General features: G+C 36.4%; 1 protein-coding gene across 5 annotated transcripts in view; it reads left to right on the top strand.

The window, feature by feature from the left end:
- myrf (myelin regulatory factor) overlaps positions 1–27,108 on the top strand; it is a 161,345-nt gene that overhangs the window by 123,599 nt on the left and 10,638 nt on the right. For 4 of the 5 annotated variants that reach the window (XM_051923745.1, XM_051923744.1, XM_051923743.1 and 1 more), the window contains 18 exons: positions 2,703–2,898; positions 3,499–3,575; positions 3,777–3,887; positions 4,564–4,654; positions 7,429–7,629; positions 9,917–10,025; positions 10,196–10,305; positions 11,095–11,255; positions 12,447–12,519; positions 12,998–13,086; positions 16,101–16,169; positions 16,645–16,725; positions 18,043–18,144; positions 19,033–19,097; positions 19,416–19,511; positions 22,662–22,904; positions 22,976–23,063; positions 23,375–23,449. In XM_051923745.1, coding sequence (XP_051779705.1) covers positions 2,703–2,898; positions 3,499–3,575; positions 3,777–3,887; positions 4,564–4,654; positions 7,429–7,629; positions 9,917–10,025; positions 10,196–10,305; positions 11,095–11,255; positions 12,447–12,519; positions 12,998–13,086; positions 16,101–16,169; positions 16,645–16,725; positions 18,043–18,144; positions 19,033–19,097; positions 19,416–19,511; positions 22,662–22,904; positions 22,976–23,063; positions 23,375–23,449 — 2,037 coding nt within the window. The remainder of the gene's footprint in view (positions 1–2,702; positions 2,899–3,498; positions 3,576–3,776; positions 3,888–4,563; positions 4,655–7,428; positions 7,630–9,916; positions 10,026–10,195; positions 10,306–11,094; positions 11,256–12,446; positions 12,520–12,997; positions 13,087–16,100; positions 16,170–16,644; positions 16,726–18,042; positions 18,145–19,032; positions 19,098–19,415; positions 19,512–22,661; positions 22,905–22,975; positions 23,064–23,374; positions 23,450–27,108) is intronic. The other variant, XM_051923746.1, reaches the window with a different exon arrangement.

The raw sequence follows: 27,108 nt of genomic DNA, 5'->3' as shown, positions 1-27,108 counted from the left end.
TAAGAGTGGATTTAAAACACAAAGTTCCCAGCCATTATAATTTTATGAGTGTTCACATTGGGAATGGATGCAAATAGATTTTGCATGAATTCCTTATCATCAACATTGGGTGCATAAACATTTATCAAAATCATTTTACTGTTATATAAGTTGCCCATGACCATCACATATCTCCCTTCAGGGTACGATACTACATCTGATGCTACAAATGGAACTGTTCTATGTATGAGAATTCCCACCCCTCTAGTTTTCTTTATAAAGCTAGAATGGAACATTTGGCCAGTCCCGTCTTTTTGTAGTCTGAACTGATCCTTGGTTAGTAAGTGGGTCTCCTGTAAAAATACTATTTTAGCGTTTAAGCCTGTTAGGTGAGAGCATACTTTCTTTCTCTTTAATTCGTGATTCAGGCCTTTAACATTCCAGCTCACAAAGTTAACTGTCCCATCATGGAGACATTGATTCTGAGTTTTTAATGTCATTTTATAGTTTTAATTGGTAATGTGGCAGTTTTAATCTTAGTTTCAAGATTCCCCATGAGTTATTGCATTTTAGCCTATTGTTGCATTGATATTTATAATTATAAGGATTACAAGAATAGATTAGATATAACCTGCTCTCCTTCTCTCCCCCCTTTATCCCCCCACCCCCCCATTTTGCCTCCCCACATGAGGCTAGATCCCACTTCGTGATGTCCCTGTGTTCTGACATAATTGACTATCTACTGAGAGTTCTATCCTGTTGTGGCATGTGATTTAGAGCCATAATTTCTTGTGCTTGTATCAGCCATCTGAGTCCTCTCTGTGCAAAGTGCATAGGCTCCATCTCCCGTTACTTCAGTGTGAGCAAAAAGGGTGGTTAGTTTAGTAGCAAACACTGCAATGATAATAATACCACTTGGAGCACAACAAAGATATTTTAGAACATGGCCAAAATGACATAAAATGTAAAAAAAACATGAAAAGTAAATAATCACTTGATTTTACAGCACATTGTTATTTGTAATTTTAAATGCTAAGGCAAATGTCGGCAGCAATGAGCTATCCGAGAGAGCCTGAATAACTGAATCTTGTTTGAACTTATCTTCTAAAAACGAATTTGGCAGACAGTGCAGTTTCACAATAGTTACTGCAGTTGTGAAAATGGTTGCACAAAGAAAAATTATAGCTGTCACAAGTGAAAAAGTAATATCTTACATGTTTGGAAGCTGTAGTTCTCTGCTAAAGTTCAGCTTGTGCCAGCAACTAAGAATACTCAACTAATCCCAAACCTAAATTACTAAAATGTGGTGCAGCAAGATCCAAAACCACTTAGAGCTGCAGTCATGGATTAAGTTAAGTTTAAGCATTTTCTTGTTGTAGCATGAAAACAGTTAAACATTCAGTTTTGATAATGACAATGCTACAAAATAACTATAGGGTTATTTTGGGTGCAGGCTTAGCGATAAAGTTAATAATTTATAAAACAAGGTAGTAAAGAATTTCACAAAATAAGTTTGTGAATTAAGTCATACTAATCCTTTTAAGATGGCACAGATTTTAGAGAGAGGGTTGTACACCAGGAAGGTTGGGCAGAAAGGATAGACAAACAGATATACCAGGGGTGGCCAACTCTGATCCTGGAGAGCCACAGTGGCTGCTGGTTTTTGTTCCAACCCAGTTGCTTAATTAGAAGCCAATCCTCATCAATGAGAGATCTTATTTAATTTCATGGCTTGTTAGTGTTTTAACTCTACCATGTCAGTTCATTCTTAAATCATAGATTTTTTTTTCCTTTGTAATGATTCATGTATCATCCAAGTGATTTGAAACCAAAAACGGATGAGTAATTTTCAGTTCTTCACTTTTTCTTCAGTTTCCTTCTCAAATAGTCTGTAGTACTAGTATGTTGTACCGTGTTAGCCATTATGAATGTAATGAGAAGTCAAGCAAAATGATACCTTTTATTGGCTAACTAAAAAGATTACAATATGCAAGCTTTCAAGGCAACACAGGCCCAGGATTACATCTTGCTTGAAGAAGGGCCAGAGTTGCCTCAAAAGCTTGCATATTGTAATCTTTTTTGATAGCCAATAATAGGTCAAGCATTTTGCTTGACTTCTTATTACTTCTCAAATAGTGAATGATGAATACACATGATTGGAAATGGAGACAAGCTTGATGTAGAACTGCTGGTTCCTTTGTCATTTCTAATAAGGTGCATTTAAAATAATTAATACAGCCATTTAAGACTAAAATAAGCAGTTACGGGTTCAAAATCTTAATAAGCGAGACAACTAAAATGAAGCAGGACAGTGTCACTTGAGCAATATGTGCTTCATCAGCAAAGAATGATTTCTCATGGAGCGATTGGGTTAGAGCAAAAACCTGAAGCCACTGCTGCCCTCCAGGACCGACATTACTTAACCCTGATTAATTGCGGTAGCTTCATGTTGTGGTCTTTTTTTAACTGATGAAACCAGAAGAAGTGAAAGTGATATCACTGACCCCGTTCCAGAGTGTTTTCCTCCACACTAGCGGCAGAAATCGAAACTGAGTTAAGGACTCTACTACTACCATTCTCTTCCTCCTGTGCATAGTCACATCAGTCCCTATAAGACAATCACCATGTTCACATGTTTGACAGCTGCTATTTAGTGCTACCACGTGGCTGAGAACATTAAGTTAATTGCCCTCTCATCATTTATTTTCCTTTTTATTTCTTAGGCCAATGCCAACTTACCGAGTAGATGCTGACAAAGGATTTAATTTCTCTGTACCTGATGATGCTTTTGTGTGTCAGAAGAAAAACCATTTCCAAGTTACAGTGTATATTGGAATGCTGGGTGACCCAAAGTACATCAAGACAAGTGAAGGATTCAAAAGCATTGATTGCTTTTACCTAAAACTTAATGGTGTCAAGGTAAAAAAAAAACATGCACACACACACATACACTTAGACAAAGTGAATAAGGTGTGCAAAGAATGAAGGGTTGAAATTGGAGGTGGGTACTGATAGTAATCCTGGAAAGCAAAAGAAAAAGGGAGTCAAGTGCTGGTGTTCAAAATAAGCAGTGTTGTACCATATGTGTATCACTCTAGAATGACCAAACCATACAGATCCATAAAGACATTGTATTTAATTAACTTGTAAAAGCTTTTTTTTTAGGAAAATTGAAGCAAAGACTATATATTATAATGTGACCACAGAATAAATGACAAATTAAAGAACATTTGCAAATTTTAGCCATTAGGAAAGAAGCTGTAAACGTTAAGCAGATATCCTCATTTGAGCAATATACACTGACTTTATGAACCTTCTATGTGTTTCAAGAGCCATGTGATTATGAAATAGTACCATGCATACAATTTCCAGTGCAGAATTGACTCCTTCTATAGCTACAGTAGTCAAATGTATTCTAAACTCCATAGCAACTGACAGTGTTAAGTTTTGAAATAAATTGCAGAGTTTGGAAGAGAAAGTCGTTCATAAAACACTATTTTTTTTCTGTCTATTAAACAGCTGGAAGCCATGAATCAGACCATCAATATTGAGCAATCACAGTCAGACAGAAGCAAAAGGCCATTTAAACCCGTGGTGTAAGTATTGCATCTCGGCACCATTAATCCAAGCATATAGAATTTTGTTGGTTAGTAGTGGAATATGCAAATGTACTCCTCTGTCACTCTTTTAGGGTTTCATACCTCTGTCTAATCACAACATGGGAGGTGGGACAATAATATGGATGTGCTTATGAAATTCTCTTGTTCACAATCCACTCTGCTTTGTCTTTATTTTAGGGTTACTCTTCCTCCTGAGCAGGTAACAAAAGTTACTGTAGGACGGCTTCATTTTAGTGAGACTACAGCAAACAACATGAGGAAAAAGGGCAAACCTAACCCAGATCAGAGGTGAGAGATAAGACCGTGCTAATCTATGAAGAGTCACTACTTATGACTTTGCTCATTTTTTTAGAAGCTGAAAGAAAAGTGATCGTATTAATTCACTTAGACACTACTTATTTGAGCATGAATTGAATTTGACATGTTACAATTAAGTAAACTAGATACAGTTATGTAACTAGTGCATCTAACAATTACATTTAAATTCCCCTTTCAAACCAAACAGATGAGAACAAAAATTGAGTAGAATGTAGTAAAATGTATTTTGGTAAGAGACGTGATTAAAGCGCAATTTCTCTAATTTCGAGTAATAGAGAACATGTTTTTTTCCTTTGTATCTGATAGTAGAAAAGGTGTATTTCTTTAACTGGGCAGAAAAATATATGAGTAATGTAGTGTATGTGATAATAACTGAATGATCTTTAAGATGTGGTGCTCCATCCAGTGTTACCCCAAAAAGGGCCATCAGTAGGTGAAATATTTTTTGTCTAACTAGTTTGAGAAAAGAAGAAAGCCTGTTTAGAATACCGCTTGGAAAAAAATAAATGTAAAAAAAGATTCACAAGAAACAAGATCTTGGTATTTCAGTTTATGTCCAGTTCATATATTACTTATAGGGATATTTTAATGATAATGGGACAGTAAAATTGTTCCCTGTCAAAAATTGCATTGTTTTTTTTTGCAGGTATTTCATGTTGGTGGTAGCGCTTCAAGCTCAGTCTCAAAATCAGAGTTACACTATTGCAGCTCAGATTTCGGAGAGAATCATTGTGCGAGTAAGTCTAAAGCATATATGCAATATCTGTGAAAGTTTTATATTATTTAGTCATGTGTAGAAGACCTGCCTCTTTTAATCTGATACTATGAAGTGCCACTGTAACTTTGTTAAAAATCAAAATCAGTAGACATTTCTCTGCTGTGCTGTCACTATTTTCACCATTAATTGGCATTCACAACAATCCTGAGTTACTGCAGTCAAAGCCATCAGTACATAAAAACTATTACATATATATGTTGATTTGTGACTGAAACCAAGGTTGAGGTACACTTGGAGGAGCTGATCAGTGCTGCATAATATGCTGCAAACACAGAGGAGGACTGTGAAACAAATTGATCTTTCCTTCACAATGTAGGATATCAGATATTGTATATAGTTTAAACTATGTTCAGTCACATTGTTTGGTTCTTAAATGCTCAACGTTAAGGAAGAGCTACACACAGTAAGATAGTCAGGTGGTGTAAAGGTGCAGAAAAGTCTGAGCTGACCTCTTCTTTCCCAGCACCCATGTCAAAACATATGTTCTGAAATAAACGTAGGTGCCAGGAGTAACTGTTCACAAATATTATTGTACAATGGTTCTTTATCCAGATGACATCCCAAGGTTTCAAAAATGATGATTGTCCCAGTCTTTTCTCTGACTTGGTTTTTACTTCATACTGGGTGCAGGCACTATCAGGCTTCAGTGATATGCAGTGCCCATAACATTTATAAAATCTGGATTTTGATCAATAAACAACTACATTATGTGAGTAAGGAAATGCGTAAAATACTTTTTATATGTGGTAGTTTGGATTCTTACAATGGTGGCATAATAGTTAGTGCTTCTGCGTCATTAATGAAGGAAGATGTGTTTAAGTCTTACCTCAGCTGCAGTATGTGTTTCTGTTTTCTCTGTGCACTTTTTGTGTGAGTAATTTAATTAATTTTATTTCTCAAAGAAATTTCTAATTCAGCCTGGTATCACTGAGTGTAGGATATGTGCATCCGATATAGAAGAACCTGCTTGGCACTTGAGGATGCCAGGATAGCCCTCAGCTCTCCTAGACACTAACACAAAATGTTATTCCTCAAAGCTGTGAATCAGTTTACTTGTAGTTTAGGGCAAACCTTGTCCTGTAAGCGCATGCTGAGAAAGTAAAAGTGTTTTAAAGTGTTTTAAGTTTCTTTGCAGCATTCCTTTTTTTTTTGCCTTCCCTGGATGTCATTTGGCAAATAACAACTTCCAACTATCAATATCATAACCTTGTCCATTTTTTGACTATGATGTAGCTGTACAGCATCCCAATTTGGTGTCAAAAAAATCTGGTCATCTTGTCTGTACTTTGAATATAATGTTTAGTTTTGTTAAAACTAAACAGTATCTATAGACTGATTTTAATGTTTTGTACACATAATACTGTAATAATGTCAGAACTAAGTGTGACAATATAGAAAATCATTAGAAAGTGGACCACCAACAAATTGTAAATGAAAAAAATGTGTTATACACCGTGGTGGTCTAGTACCCTGTAAAGTGTTGGTTCCCACTTTGCTCTCAGTGTTGCTGGGATAAGCTCTGGTACCCTGCACCTTGAATTTAGAGGTGTGTGATAGTGGATGAATGTATAGATGGATGGTTAAATACTATACTGCTGACTACATTTTAGGCATGTTTGCATTGGTCATTGTGTTGAGTGTTTTTATTTTAATATAAGGTATAAATATAGCACCTTTGATGCCTTTATATTTGACTTTGAAGTCAAATATAAGGATAGAAAACTGGTGTTTACAGTAAATAAGGAACCACATTCAGTTTGGAAAGTTTAACAGATGAGTTACCATGAACTTTTCATTTGATGGAAAACATTATTTTGAGTTACTACACATGAAAGTGCAGTCATAAAATAATATTTTGATAAGTGTGATTTGTTAGTCCCTTTTGTTCCACTCTTCCACACATTTTGGTTTGTATTATACCGTATTTGTAATTCTTTAAGTAGGTGAAGAACTCTTTAAGCAGTTGCAACCAAACAGATCTCAGCACTACCATAACTTTACTTGGCATCCTTGTAAGTTTGTATGGGAAGATGAAGGGGTCACTCACTAAAGGTCTTTTGTAGACCCCTTCATGATCCTTCTGATCTTATTTGGGGTAATTAATGACATAATAAAGTTGGCTCTTGGTCTCATTATGTTGCTGAAGGTGTTACTTTTTTCAGTTGGGCAGGAGCAACCTGCATGTCAATGCATCCTCCCCTTGTAGTCACTGTGGAAATCTTAAATCCCACTGCTGCTGCTGCTACTCACAACTCTGCCTTTCGTCTTGTATTTTAAATCAGAATGATAACCAGAGCATAAAAAGTGAGGCAGCACTCTACAGTGTATGTCATGTTTCCGAGGTCCCTTAGGAATTACTTATCTGTTTACTTAATGTGGGGAAGGAAAAACTACCGTACAGCATCTTTTAGTATTGTGAGATTTGTAACACCCAGTAAGCTGTGACACTGTCATGGACGAGTGATTTTACAGATTTCTCCAGTTGCTCTTTTTTAAAGGCAAAATGGAAAAACAAAATAAATGGATTTTTAGGTGTCCAGTAGGCTGGAATAGTAAAATTTCCATGAAACCAAAACTCTCAGTTGTCCTGAGCAGTGGGATATGAGGACTTTAGTCTGAATTAACTAGTTGTGTCTTCTTCCTTTTGAAGTTGACATTTTTATCAATGAATTGATTTTATTTTAGTGTATGTTAGCAAGGTAGTATCTTTAGTAATTAACTGCTATTTTCCAGGCATCAAACCCAGGGCAGTTTGAAAGTGACAGTGATGTGTTATGGCAACGTGGCCAGCTTCCTGACACAGTATTTCACCATGGTCGCGTTGGGATCAATACTGATAGACCAGATGAGGCACTGGTTGTTCACGGCAATGTTAAAGTCATGGGATCTCTCATGCATCCATCTGATATCCGGGCCAAGGAGAATGTCCAGGAGGTAAGTAATGCTTACTCAACTGAGTATCAAACTGTAACATTTGACCATACTCGGGGACAGTTGCAGAGGCCAAATTAGACAACCTTCACTAAGGCCATGACATTTCTAAAAACTTCAGAAGGAATTAAAAATAACCGTTTGGTCACTAAAGGGTCACTGTAAAAGCAGTTGGAAGAAAAACCTCTATTGTCATTCAGAGTTGCATTGCAGATCTTATGATATAAGTGGATATGATGGTTAAAAAAATGATTGAAACAAATAGTGTTGATCAGCGAATTTCACCAAATCGTTATTTGCAGAGAATTTGCTGAGTTCACGTTCACCCTTGTTCGACTGGTTTAGGAGAACTTTTTTCCCCTGCGCCCCATAATGCTTTACGAGGCCAACGCGACATCCCCCAGAGCTGTAACAGCCAACATTGGATGAGACTGCTCCTCAGGTAAATAATACAGACTCTGTGAGACTTAGTTAGTGGTAAAACTGATAAGTAAATAATGCAGGTTTTCAACATTTTATTTTTATGAAACATATACAGCATAAATAATGAGTTATCTCTGCTTGTTGCGAAATGTGCAGATTAATCTTCGAGTTCCATGTCAGTAAATTTTGCCAAAGCGTTATTCGCGGCAAAATTGCTGTGCTTGCATTTGCCCTTGTTCATCAAATTATTTACTGATAATTCGGTCAGTTTAGGATGCAGGAGAACTTTTTTCCCCAGTGCCCCATAATGCTTTGCGAGACCAGAGTGACATACCCTGAAGCTATAATGGCCAACATTGAATGGAACCGCCCCTTCGTGTATATAATGATGATCATTTGCATTACAGACTCTGTGGGACTTGGGTAGTGGGAGAACAGATAAGTGAATAATGCAGGTTCTCAAAATTGTATTTTTATGAAACACAGCATAAATAATGAGTTATCTGTGCTTGTTGCAAAATGTGCAGGTCAATCTTCGAGTTCCATGTCAGTATAAGAGAAAGAGGCATTTGCCCTATGCATGCATAATTAGCCACGTGAAGATATAAAAACAAACCTTGAAGAAGCTTGACAAAAAAACACAGGAGACTCTAAGAAGTAATCATGAGAGATTTCTTACTATTTATAAGACTTTTCTATTGTTTTCTACAAGACTTTGGAGAGCCTTCAACGCAACTTCAGAAAATAGAATGAGCCAGCGACTTCAGTCATGTCACGCCACTTTGAATTTTCTGCCTTTAAAAGACCTGCATATTTTTTCTGACTTTTGACTACGATTGCAGCATTTCTGCTTTCTTTTGATGAAATATATGATTGCACGTCTCTGACTGTGTTCTTCCTTCTTTGATCTCACTGCTGCCGCACAGCTTACGTCACCTTTTTGGCCAGTCAGTTCAGTATACAGTGGAACCTCGGGTCATGACTGTAATTCATTCTAAAACTCTGGTCTCAACCCGATTTGGTCGTGACCCGAAGTAATTTCCCTCATAGGATTGTATATAAATTCTATTAATCCGTTCCGGACCGTACGAGCTGTATGTAAATATATATTTTTTAAAGATTTTTAAGCACAAAAATAGTTAATTATACCATAGAATGCACAGTGTAATAGTAAACTAAATGTTTACTTACTTCTTCTGTAATGTTTACTTCTTCTGCTTGCTCGCTCTCTCTCTCGCTCACTCTCTCTCTCGTTCGCTCGCACTCTCTCTCTCTCGCTCGCTCGCGTTCTCGCGCTCTCTTGCTCACTCTCTCTCTCTCTCGCTCGCTGGACAGGGAATGCACAGGGAGAGACTGAACATGTGCGGAAATCATCGGCGCGTACAAACCGGAAGGGAAACTGGCTTGTTCATCACCCGAGCGTGTGGTCATGAACAGATGCAAAAGTTTGGCGAACTTTTTGGTCGTAACCCGATTTGTACGTGTTCAGAGACGTTCGTGACCCGAGGCTCCACTGTAGTTGGCAGATGTTTCTCTAGCCCTCAGGGATAATTGCACCATTATAATCCAGTCAAATCTAGTTCAGTTAGTCCTTTCTCATTAACTTCAAGGAATTTCGCTGAGTTTGGTGATATTTGCGATTACTTCTTTGACTTCTCCAAACTCGAGTAGAAGCGAACACCATGGACTTCACTCATAACCAAATTAAAACCAAAACACTTGAAAACACTTTATGAGCCAAAGTTTGTATATTTTTTAATGATGACTACCTAGATAAGCAGATGCAAGTACTAGTAACTGACACCATTTTGGTAAATTCATTGTGTTCAACTCTCACTGTCTTTCTGTGTCATCTGCCTTTATATAGGTAAACACAACAGAACAGCTGAAACGAATCTCACAGATGAGACTAGTTAAGTATCACTACAAGCCTGAATTTGCTGCCACTGTGGGCATTGACACAACAGCAGAGACAGGTAACTAACTATACAAGTAATGACTGCTGTGGTACCTCAGCATATACAGCAGTATACCCCTTTTAACATCACTTGGTATTGAAGATTGCACTTTTTAATGTAAAGCAAGCACATTGTGTTTGTTTCTTGCTTATTGGTTACTGTTGACATTTATTGTCTTATTCTGATAGGTGTAATAGCACAGGAAGTAAAGGAGATTCTTCCAGATGCGGTCAAGGAGACAGGAGATGTTGTTTTTGCCAATGGAGAGACAATTGAAAACCTGCTTGTGGTGAATAAGGTGAGGAAATATACAAAGACTGAAGGTTTTCAATAGGCTTTCTCACAGTGTACCTAATGGAAGAAAGGTAGTCCAGACTGACAGGAGAGCACTACAACACATCAGGAGATCCTGTCCTGTATAACAGTACTGTTCACTTTATTATAAGACAATATACTGAGGAGGAAATGACAACCAAACAATTGAATGTTGGTGAATGTTTTAAAACATTAAAATCTTTTCTCAGTTTTTATTTATTTATTGAGTATGTCTCACTTACTGTCAGGTATATGAAAAATGCATTAGGAGTAGGAAATTATTAATTGCCACTTAGTGCTTCTGCATTACAGTTGTGTTAAATCCTTAGTCCAATCAGTGCTTATGTGAAATCTTTAGAAACCCGTCAGGGTCTGTGTGGCATTGTCCAGATCCCCCCCACCAAATTCCAAAGATGAGCAGGTTAGGTTTGGCTCAGCCCAGTGTTTGTGTGTGCATGACTGTACCTTGCAATGGGCTCTTGCCCAAGGGTGTTTACTGCTTTAAGTCAATAGTGCTGGAACCCTAATCTGGAAAAAGGGAATTTAGTAGACAGATGAGCAGATATAATAAATTTGAAATAATGCAAATAATGAATCATGAGTATGTTATTAAGTAATGATCATGTAAGTGGTATCATGAGGTAAAGTTCACCAGCATTCATGTCTCACTCCTTCCTTGTGACTCAACTTTCTCTTTTAATTTTTTTAGGTCATTATGTGTTTTCTGCAATGAGTCACTTATGTTACTAACATCTCCTGTCCTGTGTTTTAGGAGCGTATATTTATGGAGAATGTTGGTGCAGTGAAGGAATTGTGCAAGCTCACTGATAACTTGGAAACTCGAATTGATGAGCTTGAACGATGGAGCAGAAAGCTTGCAAAACTTAGGCGACTGGACAGCATGAAGTCAACCATCAGTGGAGGTACACTTAGGTAAGATGGAGGGAACTGACAAAAAAAAAAACAATATGGTGAATGAAAGAAGGGAATGGAGATGAGAGGGTAAAAGAATAAGAATGCTAGATGATGAGATTAAAACATAATCTGTACAAAGACCAGATGGAGACAGATGAAAAAACTGAAGGAGAAAAAGAAAGAGAAATCAAAGATATAAACAGAAGTGAAGGGAAAGAGATGTCAGGGAAGAGCAAGCTTTAGAGGAGAAAAATAATGGAAAAGTGATATGTGCTTCTTGTATGCTTTAGAGAATAAGTTCATAGTTCTTTAATTGGTTGTAACTTTCATCATAGCTGCCAGGGTAGTAGAGGAATGTATGAGAATATTTTGTGTTTATGTACTGGTTAAAACAGCATGATAAAAAAATCTTATCTTTTGTGAAAATATAAATGATTCTTATTTTGTGCACATAAACACTTGTAACATTAATCATTAGTGCTTAATCTATAAGTTCCAGAACAGCAGTCAATGCTGTGTGGTTAGTACAAGTACATGAGACAGGGAAAAACTCCCATGTAATGCATAAAAATCATAGATAGCCATTATCCATCCATCCATTTTCCAACCCGCTGAATCCGAACACAGGGTCACGGGGGTCTGCTGGAGCCAATCCCAGCCAACACAGGGCACAAGGCAGGGAACCAATCCTGGGCAGGGTGCCAACCCAAGATAGCCATTATCTTGCCCTAATTCACCCTGGGTAATTTTTGTCACTTCCACTTGACACCTGCTTGCGCGGATGTTTCAGGGCTTGATACTTTATTTCCAGATTCAATTGATTGTCTAAGCAAGTTAAAAAGAGAAGAAAGCCCCCTAGTTGACAAAGAGGCTAGGTGTAAAATTCAATGTGTGTTTGTTTTAAATATAACATTCAAATAGTTTATGAATGGTCAATTGGAAGGATTTTTTGGCACCCCAGGATTGTTGAGTATTTGTTCTTGTGTAACATTGACCATGTGTTTTTCAGTTTAATACTGCATTATAATATTACCTATTCTATAATGAGAGGTGCCTTGGTGCAGACTGTGAGTGACACTACTGTACATCAAGTAAAGATTACATTAATTACAATTGTTGATTGTGTGACAGGTAATTGTATTTAGCTCTTACTCATTTATTGATTGCATAATGTTTAAGCAGTAGTGACCCATGACACTTTTATTACAGCCAAACTGGAAGTCAGTTTAGTCGGGCTGGAAGTGGCCCCTACAAAAAAAGAACCCCCAAGGTTGATGGAAAGGTAAGTCCTGCTACCCACTTTTTGTTTTTATACACAGCTCTTCATCTGGATTTCTGTTCACCATTTTGATGCTCCAAGTACTGTAAAATTTGTGAATGTAAATATACAATATTCACATTGAAAGGAAATGTGACAGTATGATGCACCACAACCTCTGTGGCCCCACAAATGTGATAACGAGGAAGAAATATGGTATGTAGCAGTGTGCCCTTCTGCCCTTAACCTACCAGTGCTCCGACTTTAAGGAAAATCTGTTAATTAACTATAAAGAAATTAATGATAAAATTCAGTCTCAAAAGGGGAAATGTGGTGTTTATTTGTTTGTAGATAATCTCCATAGCTATTTTTTCCTATAATCTTTTGTACCTTTTTATACTGTCCTTTTTGATCATCCTTTTGATCTTAAAATCTATTATATTTTACATTTTTTGAAATACAATTTTTTAAAAAGCTTGTTTTTTCTTTCCCACTTCCCTAGAGTTCATCAGCATCCACTGAAAAGGGCTGCATAAGCCATCGCTTCCTACAGGGAACTATTATCGCACTAGTCATTGTCATGGCCTTCAGGTAAAGGAGAAAGATAATACTTTTTAATGTATGATATAAAATGCCTATAAAATGTATTCACCCTCTTTTCACATTTTATTGTTATACAACATGACATCACAGTGGATTTAAGTTGACATTTTTGACACTGATCAAAAAATGGAGAAAAATTTAAATGTCCAGATGTCCAGATGTGCAGAGCTGATAGTGACCACACAAATTCAAGGCTGTCATGGCTGCCAAAGGCACATCAACTAAATACTGACTTGGATACTTATGTATCCAAATATTTTGTCTTTTATATTTGCAATTAATTTAGATCAGTTTGTAGAGATGTTTTCACTTTCACATTAAAGTGTCTTTTTCTGTTGATCATTGTCAAAATTATATTCATTGTGATTTAAAGTTGTATAACAATAAAATGTGAACACTTCCAAGGTAGTGAACACTTTTTACAAACACCATAAAGTTTAATAAGGACAAAGAGGATTCGGAGTGACATTTTCATACACTCCTGTCTACTTCTTGAAGTACTTAATCAACACTCAACTGCAGTACTGCACTCCTTCCTCTTATGAATTTCTTATTTGGCTCCTCTTTTGCATTTATCATTTTAATTTTCCTAAGCACTTCTATCTATTTTTCTTATTCTTTCTCTTTCTTTTTTATCTGTGTCTCTATTCCTTTTTCTCTAATCTTCTCTAATCTTTTCCATCAAATTCTTTATTTATTATTTTCCACCCTTACCTGTATTGCTTCTTCAGCTTGTCTCTTTTTTTAGACTTTGGTGAAGGCTAAATAGTTCAAATTCCATCTCTCGCTAACCTAACTAGCACAACAGTGAATTCTACTTCTTGTTATATTCTGTTCTTTCTTTCTTTTTCATCAGCTTCACGCTTCACCCAGTATTCCAACACTGTATGACACAAAAGATACGAAATCAAATTTTGGTAACGTGCACTGTTCTGCACTAGATTTTAATTTGGTGTCCATGCTCACAGTGAACCCACTGATAATATACAGTACATGTGAGAGAATTCATTCACATTTCTTCTGCTGATCTCAGCAGCGTTAAGCATGTACCAAATGTACCAGCATTGGTAAAATCTTTTTGATACCACAGAGGCTCATTTAAATGTCCACCACAGGTTTATATAATCTGTAGCTCTTGGTGACACAGCATGGTTTCTGAATAGTCATAAATGATCGACTAAATGGACATACATATTCATTAATTATCGTTATCATAGCCTTTATAAACCCTACAACTGCCTGTGTTACAGGCTAAACAGGTGGTGCAGGGCTAAAACACCATTAGCTCAAAACATCCATTCTAGTGATAAATACTTTAACTATGAGGGTCATTGCAAGCACAACTTATTGTCCACTATATACACAATTCTCTAAGCATAACATTTTACACTACACCTCATCAAGTCCAGCAGAATGAATTCCATATACTGTTGATAATAATAGTTTTGACTTTCTATGAAGCCCCTGTGTATTTCATTGTAAAGATCAGTACAGCATTACTGCAATCCAATCTCTGATGTCACAATGGTTAGTGTTGCTGCCTTATAGATCCAGCAGCCTGACTAAATTTATTCACATTCGCAAAAGGCATACCCAAAAAAAACCTCACAATTTTTTACTTCAACTGTATTTTTTAAATTATTACAATAAGTAGGACATCAGAGCACTGTTGTTTGATTTGCATTACAAGTTAAATAATTGGAAGATGGTAAAAGTTGTGGGATTTCATTTGTCTTTGGGGTGAGGGAGGATCATGTTATCATCTACAGGCAGATTTACATCTTGACACCGCTCATAGCAGTTGTTACAAGAAAGACACGTCATAATAAAGGACTGCAGTGGCTAAAATCTCTGGCACTGTTACTGCAAATAAACCATACTGTATGATTAATTATGACATTGTTTCTGATATTTCACACTGATTCACAGACATTCATTGCATTGCACATGAAGTACAAGTTAAACATGATTTTGGTACCCTTTAAATGTAAAGAATGTGAGAATATGAACAGGAATACTGCGTAAATGTTAACAAACAAACAATAGCATACACAGTTTGCTCACATTGTGCCCCCTTTGAAAATTCACTGCATCCTGAAACATTAAATTACTTTCACAATGGGATTCCAAAATGCCAGTGTGGTTTACAGTGCCTATTGATTACTGGGTAGGTGATTGTGATCACTGGGTGGCTCACCCAATAATTTCAGTAGTAGGGGAAACACTGGACTACATGATGGCAGAAGGTGGTGATGGGATTCTCACTCTGTGGTGACAATTACAGAATATAATCTGATAAATATGTAAGATGCCAGTTCAAGAACTCATTTTTCACCTGTGGATAAAATAGACTTGCTTTTCATATGTAAGAACAATGATGGGTAGAGGTTAGCCACATTTAAGCAGGTCCATGTATTTTAAGTGCCTGCTACATTATGTTTCCCATATCCTTCAGTGTCTGCTTCTTCTTTTCCTTTGCTCCTTCTTCACTGCTTTATCATCACTGATTTCTTATTCTCTTTCTCCTTGTCTGCATTATTTTTATATTTACAGTTATTTATATTTCTTACTTTTGTGTCCTATCTACTCCTTTTTCCTCACACTTCTGCTACCTCTTCTTAGTACTTCCTTATGCTTATTGCTCTACTTATGCTTCACTGCATATAGTGCTTTATTAATAAATCTTTAAATTACTTCTGTGGTTTCCATTGTTAGCATTTCTGCATTTACTTCTCCCTGTCTGCTTTTAGTAATTTTATTCTTTCTCTGCTCCTTCTTTTTCCTGTCATTTCTACATCTGCTGTCCCCTGTTTATCATTCACATCTCCCCTTTTCTCTTCAGATTTTCTTCTTGCCTCTTTCTGCTTTTTAATCAATTCTTTATTTGGACCTCTCCCCATTCTACATATTTTCTGTTCTTCTCACATTGTTTGACTGCCCTTCTCCCACTGCTTTCTCTGATCTCTGCGAAATGAGTGACATGTATTCACTTATCTTGACAGTGTCATCTCCATTTCTACACTCTACATGCTAAGCTTGCATAACCACAGTGAGGCCACAGATGGTGGCAGGTAAGTAGACATCCTCACTCCATATACTTAAACCATTTTACTTCTTTTCTTCTAGTGTTACTCAGTTTGAAGCATTTACTTACATTTTGTAAAAATGCTGTGCAGTAGCAACCAAGTCATATCCAGTTACATGCCTTTTTAAACTGTATGTGTGGTGCTTAAGAACAAGGGAAATGTAGACACATATGAAATTCCATGGGGAGCTATCATCGTTTAATTTGAAACTCATAACAAAATGTTAATAACCAGTACTTCTTCTTCCACAGAGAGACTTATGTACAGTACTTGTTTTAGTTTGGACTCCCCTTTAGGCTTTCACTCTGCTTTACTCCTAGTTTTTAAAATGTGATTTCCTTCTTCCCATGATCACACTTTGATTTCTGTGCCTCATTCTGAGATCTCAGTATGTTCAATCTCATCTTGTTTCTTTTTTATACAAACTCTTTTTATTTCTGTTTCTTGCCTTGGCATGTAGTTCAGGTGCCACATCTGTCTTCTGCTTTGTGACTGTGGCCTGGAGGCATGACCCGACTACTATGGTCACCCTCTGTCCTTGGTATGTTCATCTTTTAGTCAGTCTGTCATCAGTGTTCCTTTGCGTAGTATAGGAGACATATTATAGAAAGTACATTTCAAAAAGTGGCCATGGCCTGTTGAGACAAGGATGCATTTTGTGTTTTTAAATATACTGCAAGTACAGGTCCACCCTTGTCATACATTCACTCATACAGTAGCTATTATCTTCTTCATGTATCCTCTTGTCATTCTTTAGCTGTCTCCCATCCCCCACCCTTCTCCATCTTCTTTCTTATTTGCAGGTTTTTAATCACCATGGCATCATCCCTATGCATTACTAGTGTGTACAATACTAAAATAGTAAGACCCTAATGTTGCCATAGTAACTTAACAACTTTTTATCCAAAGCACTTTGTACCGTTGGAGACTGTTTATGTACTAATATAACATTTTTCTTCGATTCTAGTAAAAAGCATTTTTTTATTTCCAGTTCATCTATGCATTTTCATTACCAATTCATTTCACTACCCTGTTAGGTTTTCATTTCATTTTACATTTTATATTTTTAATAGCCAATCATAAATCATTTTTATGGGTAAGCATTCCTAACCATTGACCAAGCTACAGTTAGGTCCTGAGTGCAACATTAAAGTAAGCAATTTTGACAGATTTTTTAAATGCTGCATGGCACAGAGCTCGAGGAAATCAATTTTGTGGCCATGATTAAATTAACTATCTACTATGTATTTAATACCTGAGGAAATGCTAATAAACTCTAGACTTAGCTGTATGAATCGCTATGCTAATTTGACTCTTTCACTGTCGGTGTTTCTACCAGTGATAGATAGATAGATAGATAGATAGATAGATAGATAGATAGATAGATAGATAGATAGATAGATAGATAGATAGATAGATAGATAGATAGATAGATAGATAGATAGATAGATAGATAGATAGATAGATAGATAGATAGATACTTTATTAACAGTGTGGCTATGGTTATTTCTTTGGGCAGATGTGCTGAACACACAAGTGCAATCTATGTAATTGAAGTTCTGCAGTCAAGCACAGTTTGACAGAAGGTCACATAGATTTGGTTTACTTTTGAGTTTTTTTCTATTAGATTGCACAAACCTTAATTCATTTAGAACTTGTTCAAACCTCTGTTACCTGATTAATATATTTCTCTTGTAAAAACACCTTTAAAAAGCTGCATTAATGTGACCTGATATAGTAAAAACATGAGTCCTAATATATGCATTTTTCGGTCTAAACTAATGTACAGTATGTATTCCCATAATATTCAGAGTGCCAAGTTCCTGATTAACAAATCTGTTTCTGATTTCTTCTTCAGCGAAGGGACTCCAGAAAAAAATTATTCTCTTAATGGGCCTTCCCAGCGTTCCTCATCAATCTCCTCCACTGGGAACCTTCCTGGAAAACCAGTGCCTTCAAGGTATACAGTGGACACACACACACACAGTAATATCACAGTTAAAAGATTTTCTTTTTATCGTCCTGAAGTGGTGTTTTCTGAATAATGAAGTACTGGCATCAGTATTCCATAAATGATACATTTATAACTGTACAAGGTTATGCAAAGCTGACATTTTTTTATTTAAAGGCCTGTATTAACAAACCTTCATAGCCATCACTCAGCTGTTTTCTTTTATCTTTTTCCATACATCTCTATATTATAATAAAAAAATCCTGGAACGAGACGAGACTTTTTAGCCTGGGATGAGACGTGACTTTTTCAGAGAGATACTTTCAAGTCCCGCAAGACGAGACTTTGTACCAAGAGATATGGGGGGGTATTTGGGGGGGTTGGCGAGCAAAGTGAGCAGGGGGCAAAAAAATAAAGTGCTCCCTAAATAAGTTTATACTGGGAAATGGAGACTTGTTCCCTGTAATTTGTAGTCTAGGAACTGCCGAGCCAATATACAGGATAGATAGATAGATAGATAGATAGATAGATAGATAGATAGATAGATAGATAGATAGATAGATAGATAGATAGATAGATAGATAGATAGATAGCGCTGCTACCTCCGATTTCATCACCAGGTTTGTCTCAGGATAATTTGAACCCCCACCCCATCCCCTTATTCCAGAGATTCACAGTTACAGTCATATGACAGTTGTAAATTGTAATTGTAAATTTGTCATCCTCACTCCATTTTAAGTGAGTTTTTCTCTGCAATGGATTCCCTGTCTATAATTGGTTTCTGAGTTGCACTCCATGCTGCCAGGATTGGTTTCAGCTCTCTGTAGTGGTGAATTGAATTAATCAGATTAGAGAATGTAATGTTTGACTTGTTTATTGTTAATTTTTATTCTGCAGGTCCACTCAAGATTATGTCTCCTTTTCAACAAGCTTTTCTCATTCTACCAGTCCAAACTCACAAGGTGAATTTCATGACTTACTCCTAATTAGACAATGTCATTTAATGGAGTAAGAAAATACATGTTTTTACATAAAGGAATTTTAAGTTCAGAGCTCCTTCAGCATGGAATAAAGCAGTGATCCCTTAGTTCAGACTGTAAGTTAAATTCTTATGAGCACTGTGGGAAGGTTAACATACAGACTTATTTCTGATATTCTCTTTTTCAAAACATAATCTGAAATTATTTATTAGTACCATAGCTTAACTTTGAGTCCCAAATATTGTTCACCTTTCTATGGTTAATAAAAAACTTTGCCCCTGTTGTATTTCCTCTTCATAGCTGTACCTCTCCAACCCAGTCAGGAACCTTGCTGTCCCAGTACAGCTAGCCAGTCAAGTACTACCCTGCACTTCAACACGAACCAATCCACTGCAGGTAGGAGAACCCAGAGTTTAACTGCTGGCACTGAAAATGTATATTTGCCCCTCTTTCTGGTGTTACAATTCAGTGTATTTGTTTTGGCTAATAAAGGTTTAATTCCATTACAAATGACATAAACCTAGGATCTACTTTACAATAATCACACAAATCTAATTTAGCAGTTTTAAGACAATTGGCTCTTTTATTTTGCACTGCATTCAGAAAAAAGTATGTTTTTTTCTAGTAATGTGCTTACCTTATAAGTGGCTCATGTTCTGAAAATGTATAATTTATCCCAAAATTCACCATACATATCTTATGTAATGTGTGAAAATACTTGTGGATTTGTGTGGTTTTCTAAAGCAAATCCTTAGAAGAGCACAATGCTAGAAGTCATTTAGGCAGAGATTTATTAATTTTTAGGAATGCTGAGGAAGTCTATTTTTGTATGAAGAATTTTGTTTTTAAATTTTAAGTGGCTGTTATCAACTTTACTTATTCATTCTTCACTTTTCAGGAACTACTGTATGTAATCCAATTGCAGGGTGGTGTGGGGTAGAAATCTGTCTGGGCAGAATTGGATGCTAGGCTAGAAACAGTTCTGATCTCAGTCTGTCTCAGCCTTACTTATTCATACATCTATGTAGGAACTAAGCTTGTATATCCACTTCAGGGTGACAGTTAGTCAGAACTAATCCCAGCAACATTTGGTATAAGGAAGGAACTAGCCCTGGATGAGTTCTATGATGCTTCTCTTCTTAATCTTTATTTGTTTATGTCGTAAAGATTTAACTCCTTCAGTATCTCTGTTTAGCACATTTAGTGCAAAACCAGTCCTTGAAAAAATGTATTAATTCTTCTTTATGCCTCTTCTAATGCCTCATGGGGTGTAACCTAATATTAACAATTAAAATTATCACAACACTGATCATTATTTAGTTAAAAAGACACTAGGGAATCTCTTTGAGCCAAATAATTTTTATGCAGAATTGTGTAATTAAAGAAACATTTTCAGAACTGCAGCTCCAGATTCCTGGCTTAATCACTGACAATGTGAACTTTTCAATGTTCTCCTCATTTATGCATGGGTTATCTCCCATATCCCATTAGATAGTGTGACTGAGTTATGTGTATGTAAATGAGTGAGCCCCATAATGGACTGGCATCACATAGCCTTAATTTACTAATAGGATGGGCAACTGCCCCTATGGCCCAGAATGAGTTTAAACAGGTTTCAGAATGTTTTGCTTGGCCTGCTTTTCTCAGCTGGACAGTAATTTCAATACAACATCTTAATGTGTTACAAGATCTTTTTTAAGTGTTCATTGCTATCACTGTTTTAGGAGATTACTTGAACTAAATATGACAGGCCAAATGAAATAAAATGTACATTTCCTGGGGTTTTGATTGGCAAAGCTGCCTTAGGCAAGAACCTAGATGTGGACATTCAGCAGAAAACTCATCAGGCGCCTGACTGGCGTGCTGTGAGAGACCTGACTTTGACATTCTTGTTAATGGAAAGCCTTTGAGTTTCTGCCTTCAGGGACACACTACATCTGAAATAATAAATATGGGTAGTGCATGTACAGTACATAATGGTACAGAATGATCAAAAAGCAAAGTACAGGTTCAAAAAAATCTAGTAAATCACAAAGAAAAGCACAAATGATAACTAGAGAACTCATCACATCACAAGCGCATTCACAAAGAACCATAAGGGACAGGTGGCCTTGCCTCTTGGGAGACCACCCACAAAACACACAGAACATAAATGAAGATACAGTTATATAGAAACTAAGTGACCAACAATATTAACGTAAACAAATGAATAAAAAATGAAGAAGAAGATGTCAATTAAACCCTGGTTGAAATACAACAAGAAAGGACAGCTCCCAAAGATGATGGTTCAATAAGACATAAAATAATTTAAGGTTCCTCAAATTGTTTCAAAAACACAGAACTAATAACAAAAAAGAATTCCTCAATATTTAAAATGTCCATAGGGAAGATAAAAAAACAAGAAAATTAATCCTTAATGAAGTAAATTATATATGTTCAAAAACACTTAAATCCCACACCAATATTCAAACTGAACTTTTAATTTCTTTGATATTACTTGGACAGTACTGTGAGGCAGGAAAGATTTCCAAGTAGAAAATTTTGCTAGTTTCTCTTCTAAACGTCATGATGTTGTTTACTGAGATAGAGACAATAATATGTAGATATGCCCCACCTCAACAGGACCTTTTCAATACTCAAACATGTTCTCCAGCTTGTAAATCAAGCAGACGCTAACATATTCTCTTGCTAGTGCCATCCTGAATATTGTTCCTTTAAATAACTGAGTCCCATACTGCATACTACAACAGTTTCTGCTTTCTGGAAATGATTAAAATAAGCATGCTGAGGTGTTTAGTTTTGCCTGTGCTCCGAGTGATGTCTTTATCTCCATTAAGCTTTGCAGATAGATTGTTGCACATCACAGTCCCATAGTTCTAACAATTTAGATCTTATGGTTAAGTTAGGAAGTATGTTATAATGAGACCAAAAAGTTTGCAGAGATGCACAGTAATACGCAGTCCTAAACAACCTCTGGTCAGTAATGCCCCCTGTTGCCAAAGCAAGTCTGGTGAGAATGAGTTGTTTAGTGTTTCTTGTGGTTATGCTGTATTTATTCTTCTGAATGAATTGCTTTTTCAGCAAATGCAGTGATTTGTGTCACTTCTCAGAGCTTCAGGAAAGTTTTTTAATTTTTGGTTACAGACATCTCCCCAAATATTATATTTTGACCAAATCTCAAAAACATAGTGTGCATAAGTGCATGGTGGACATCTGTCCCATCCAAGGTTTGTTCTTGCCTCGTGCCTAATGCTGATCAGATAAGTTCTGCTCTCTGTAAAATAATAATGAAAACAGAGGGGAAAATAAATGAATGGATTTCACATAATAGAATTAGAAATGCAGTGGTAATAGACAGCTAATATCTTATCCTGTCTGATTAGGATTTCCTCCATTCCTTAAAAACATTTAAAAAATTATTTTTTTAATAAAAACATAACATTTATAAATGGAAAGTAAGTAACACAAAGTTCTATTATGGAAAGAGAGTTGAGTGACTGTTGTGCAGATCCATAGTTCCTAAAAGACTAACTGCTTTTCCTGCAGAATCAACTACCATATTATCCACTCCTAGCATTAGCAACAAGAAGGCCAAGTCTCGCCAGACTGAGAAGGAAATGCGATACAGAAGCCGTCCAAGTGGGTCAGGTACAAACAGTTACACTCCTGCTGCTCCACTTCACAGTACCCACATTCAAGGCAAGTCCAAAAAGCCACCTGACCTGGGAATGAACAGCAATAATCTACCAGACCATGAAAGGACACTATCCCACCGTAAGCGTAGTGCAAGTAAGTCTTGCTCCACAATGTCACTATCACCACTGTTCAGGTTTCAGGCTCAATGTAAATTTCTTCTGTAGGATCTCCACCAACTCTGAGGTCCTTGTGGATTGTGGAAATGGGTCAGCCAATCACACAGCAATACTGCCCCCTAGCAGAAAGTTGCAGGTAAGAGAATAAGTGTGTTTCTCATTTCTTGTGTAAACAGATCGACAACAATCTGGGAGCTACACCAAAAGAAAGGGGTCTTTTACATGTCACATTGAGAGTATTTGCTTGCCTTAAATGAAATAAAAATATATACTGTATATTTATATAAAACCTTTAATTGCAATATACAACTTAACATTTTGTTGCCACACTGGCTAATCTTGCTTCACCATCTGATTCATGATTTCTTCTATTCAGAAGGTTGTTATATGGAACAGTTAAAAATTCAGCCATGTCAGTTTAATTGGTATATTCTGGATCTCTTTCAGGCCTGGAAATTACACATATGCAATTCCACTCAGAGGCAAAAACATAACAGGAGGTGCCATCACCCTTGAGATGACGTGAGCAACCATTCTTATTTATATCTGTGATGCTGGTTTTTTTTTTTGACATCTCTGTATAATTTGCTTTGGATAATAATTTAATGCCTTATGCCCTAAGGGTTTATTGGCATTATTTTGCCAAAAAATAATGAAATCCAAAAAACGGCTATCATGCTGCTTATGTAATGAAGAAGCTCCAAATGACTAAAGAGTAGTGAGTATAACACTTCAAATTCTTAATTTTTTTTTCTTTTGCCCCAGTTTGTCACCTAGTGTACCAAGTCATATACCATTGCATTGCAAAGTTATACTGTTTGGCACAAGATGCCTCCTGTTTGAAAACATTGTGTCTGATTTTATATATATTTACACAGGTGGAATATCATTATAACAGAACTCATGGGACCATAAAAATATTTTGTTATGACAAATATGGGGAAAATAAATGTGGTATTGTGACCGGGGCCACTGCCGATTTTCCATGTCTGACGGCAGCGGTGGAAGGACAGCTCCGTAGCTGCTCTGTTGCATCTGGTAAACAGTAAACTAAAGGCAAAGCAATTGGCTGTCCTCTGCTGGATCAGTGTTGAAGTGTATCATGCTTGTCGACCCAATTTTTGACATTTAACACCAGGCTCTGATCTGTCTTCTCCACACATTAAATGTAACTTTTTTATAGACATACAGGTATGAAAATACAGAATGAAAACAAGACGTTAGATGTAACATTTTTTTAAAAGAAATACAGGTATGAAAATATAGAATGAAAATAAGATGTTAGATTTAATTTTTAAAAAAAATTAGAAATACAGGTATGAACACAGAATGAAAATGAGACGTTAGATGTAATTTATTAAAATAGAAATACAGGTATGAATACAGAATGAAAACGAGATGTTAGATGTATTTTTAAAATAGAAATACAGGTACGAACACAATGAAACATTAAATGTTTGTTAATAGAAATGCAGGTATAAACATAGAATGAAAACAAGATGTTAGATGAAGATGAAGACGCGATTCTAAAATGCTTTTGCCACATCATTTTGGAATCAGCTTTTTCAAGGATGGTTCATTTTTCTTTCAGCGTAAACTGACGGCATTTCTAACTGTTTTTTTGTTCATCTCAAAGAAAACTTTGAGAAGCACTATGAAACTTGAACAGTACAGTATCCGCATACAACACAACTACCTATACAGATACTCGGTGGAGCACTGACTCAGAATTTGGCTATGTGTGTGATAACTACACACTCGCCAAGCCTGCCAGAGGCTGCCCAGGAAATTTTTCCGCAGACTGTCTCTCTCTTTGGGATAACCTGTTGTAGGGTTCCCGAGTCTCAGCGCAGAAAGTGTAAGTATTTTTTGCATCGCATTATTATCTTCGTTGGCCACTTTTGGTTGAAAGAACATTTGTTATACTGAGATCTACATTCCGTTAAAACAAGATTCTTTTAACATAATGTTCTCTGAATGGTTTTCTGGGCCCAAAAAAAGTGAAAATTTCATTACATCGGTATTCACTATAACGGGATTTAACCTATATATATATATATATATATATATATATATATATATATATATATATATATAGATATATATATATATATATATATATATATATATATGTATATATATATATATATGTATATTGTAAGAAATGCACTATATATGCGCCCAACCCAACACAGACTGGACACGGAGGCACTTGTAAAACAAATAAACTATTTATTTTTCTTCAGCTGGAGGGCACGTCTTCCCCGTGTCCCCCAGCCACAACACAGTCCCAAGCACAGTGCACAAAGTAACTCAACGCAAACAACTCTTTTTCCTCCAGCACTCCTCCCAGGCAACCCTGTCCTCCTCCACTTGACTCTGGACGCTGAGTGGTGGTTCCAGGAATGTTGCAACATTGATGAAGGACATTTTGAGCACCTAAGAGACTAAACATGACCTAATGAGTACTGTATATCTGCTCAATGCCTGTACAATAAAAAGAAATAATAAACAATTACTGTATACTTACTTTTGGCCCACCCTTTATGTATATACACACACATTATACTGTATATCACTCTGAAGTAACAAGTAAACAATTTGTAACCATGTACATATCACTACCTACTCATCCAAACATTTATTTTCACATTTATTTTTATGCCAGGTCTTGAAACAATTTCTGTTTCCCACTAGACACAGAGAAACCTTTCATTTTGTACACTAGATTGGGTTTTTTGTGCAATTAACACATCTTCTCCTGTCTTCTGTTGGTTAGTTTTATTATTTATTTGTTCATTTAATTTTCTTGTTTTTGCTTTTTCTTGCATTTCACATCTGGAGTAAACTAAGTACATACATACATTTTCAAACCACCATCTTCCATTGCTGGGAGCAATGTCTTTCTTTGCAGCTGTATTCACACGCACATACACATACACAACTACATTCGGTCAGGGAAGTGGTCCCTACACAAAACTGCAAGCAATGGCGTGGTGTGGTGAGGTTTGGAGTAATACAAATACATTAGATGGAGGAGTGGCAGTTTGCACAGCTAGTGACATTTGGTCAAAATGGGGGGAGGGGTCCTCAAGTGACACTTTGAGCTGGTACAGTGTAACATTACTTTATGGGAATTGAAACTGGAAGAGCGCTGCTCAGAAAACTAACAGGGAGAATGTGCAGTAGACAGCATCCACATATGGTAATTGAACCAATGACACTTGTATGGTAAAACTGCACACTTTTCAAAATTATACTAAGCAGTACTCACAAATCAAGCATATTATCAAGTCCTTTAGCAAACACATCATTCTCAATAAAGTCAAAACTTTGACTCAGGGTCTTCATATTTCATATCATAGCATTTTGTAACTTTGCTATGACTTCTTCAACCATATGTTGTCTTTTTTGAAGAAGAAGGCATTCCCCTAGTACAAACTTCAAGTCTTATCACACATCAACCAAGCAGTCCCCTTGTAGTCTCACAGATGCTTTGTGCATAACAATGTATAAAGATGCATAACAATTAACTGTCGCACATGCAATATATTTCATGTTTTTTATGCATAGCTGTGACATGTAGTGACCAATCATAGACAACATCATTGAAAAGGTCTGAAACTCAGTTGTCCAATGGTAGTTAGTCTTTTACTGTACATGGTTCAATGTGATATTTGATTAAAGCAGAGTCACTCAGCTGTGTGTCACTGGTCGCCTAGGCATGTACAGGTGGAAATTGTGTATTTTACTACTGAAAGAGAGCAAACAACATGGAAACTAATGATTTATTTAAAAGAAGACAACCTTGGGTATGTAAAACACCATTATTGGTTTTGACTGACTTGTGTGTTTATTGCAACATACGCAAACACCTTTGAAATATGCAAACATGCATAAGTGGATACTGCTAAGGTGCTGGTAACTTCATATGAACCATTCATCAGGTTCAACTAACTCATGGACGTGATGAAAGGGTTTTAGGCCTCCACTGATAACCACAAAGCAGGCCAGAACCTTCACTGACCAGCCCATAAAAGGCCCATCCCAATCCAACTAGTTTCACAAGTACTACTTGCTGGCTTCTGGGGTTTAGCTTCTAAACTTCAAAGTAAATCTTAAAGTCCCTAAATAACATAAATGCCTTTACAGAGGGAGAAACTTAAAAAAAAATCCTAGAT

The sequence above is a fragment of the Erpetoichthys calabaricus genome, chromosome 2, assembly GCF_900747795.2.
Source record: "Erpetoichthys calabaricus chromosome 2, fErpCal1.3, whole genome shotgun sequence".
In the NCBI taxonomy this organism is placed as follows: domain Eukaryota; kingdom Metazoa; phylum Chordata; class Cladistia; order Polypteriformes; family Polypteridae; genus Erpetoichthys; species Erpetoichthys calabaricus.
The sequence above is the reverse complement of the archived record's forward strand: the minus strand, read 5'-3'. Positions and strand labels throughout refer to the sequence as shown.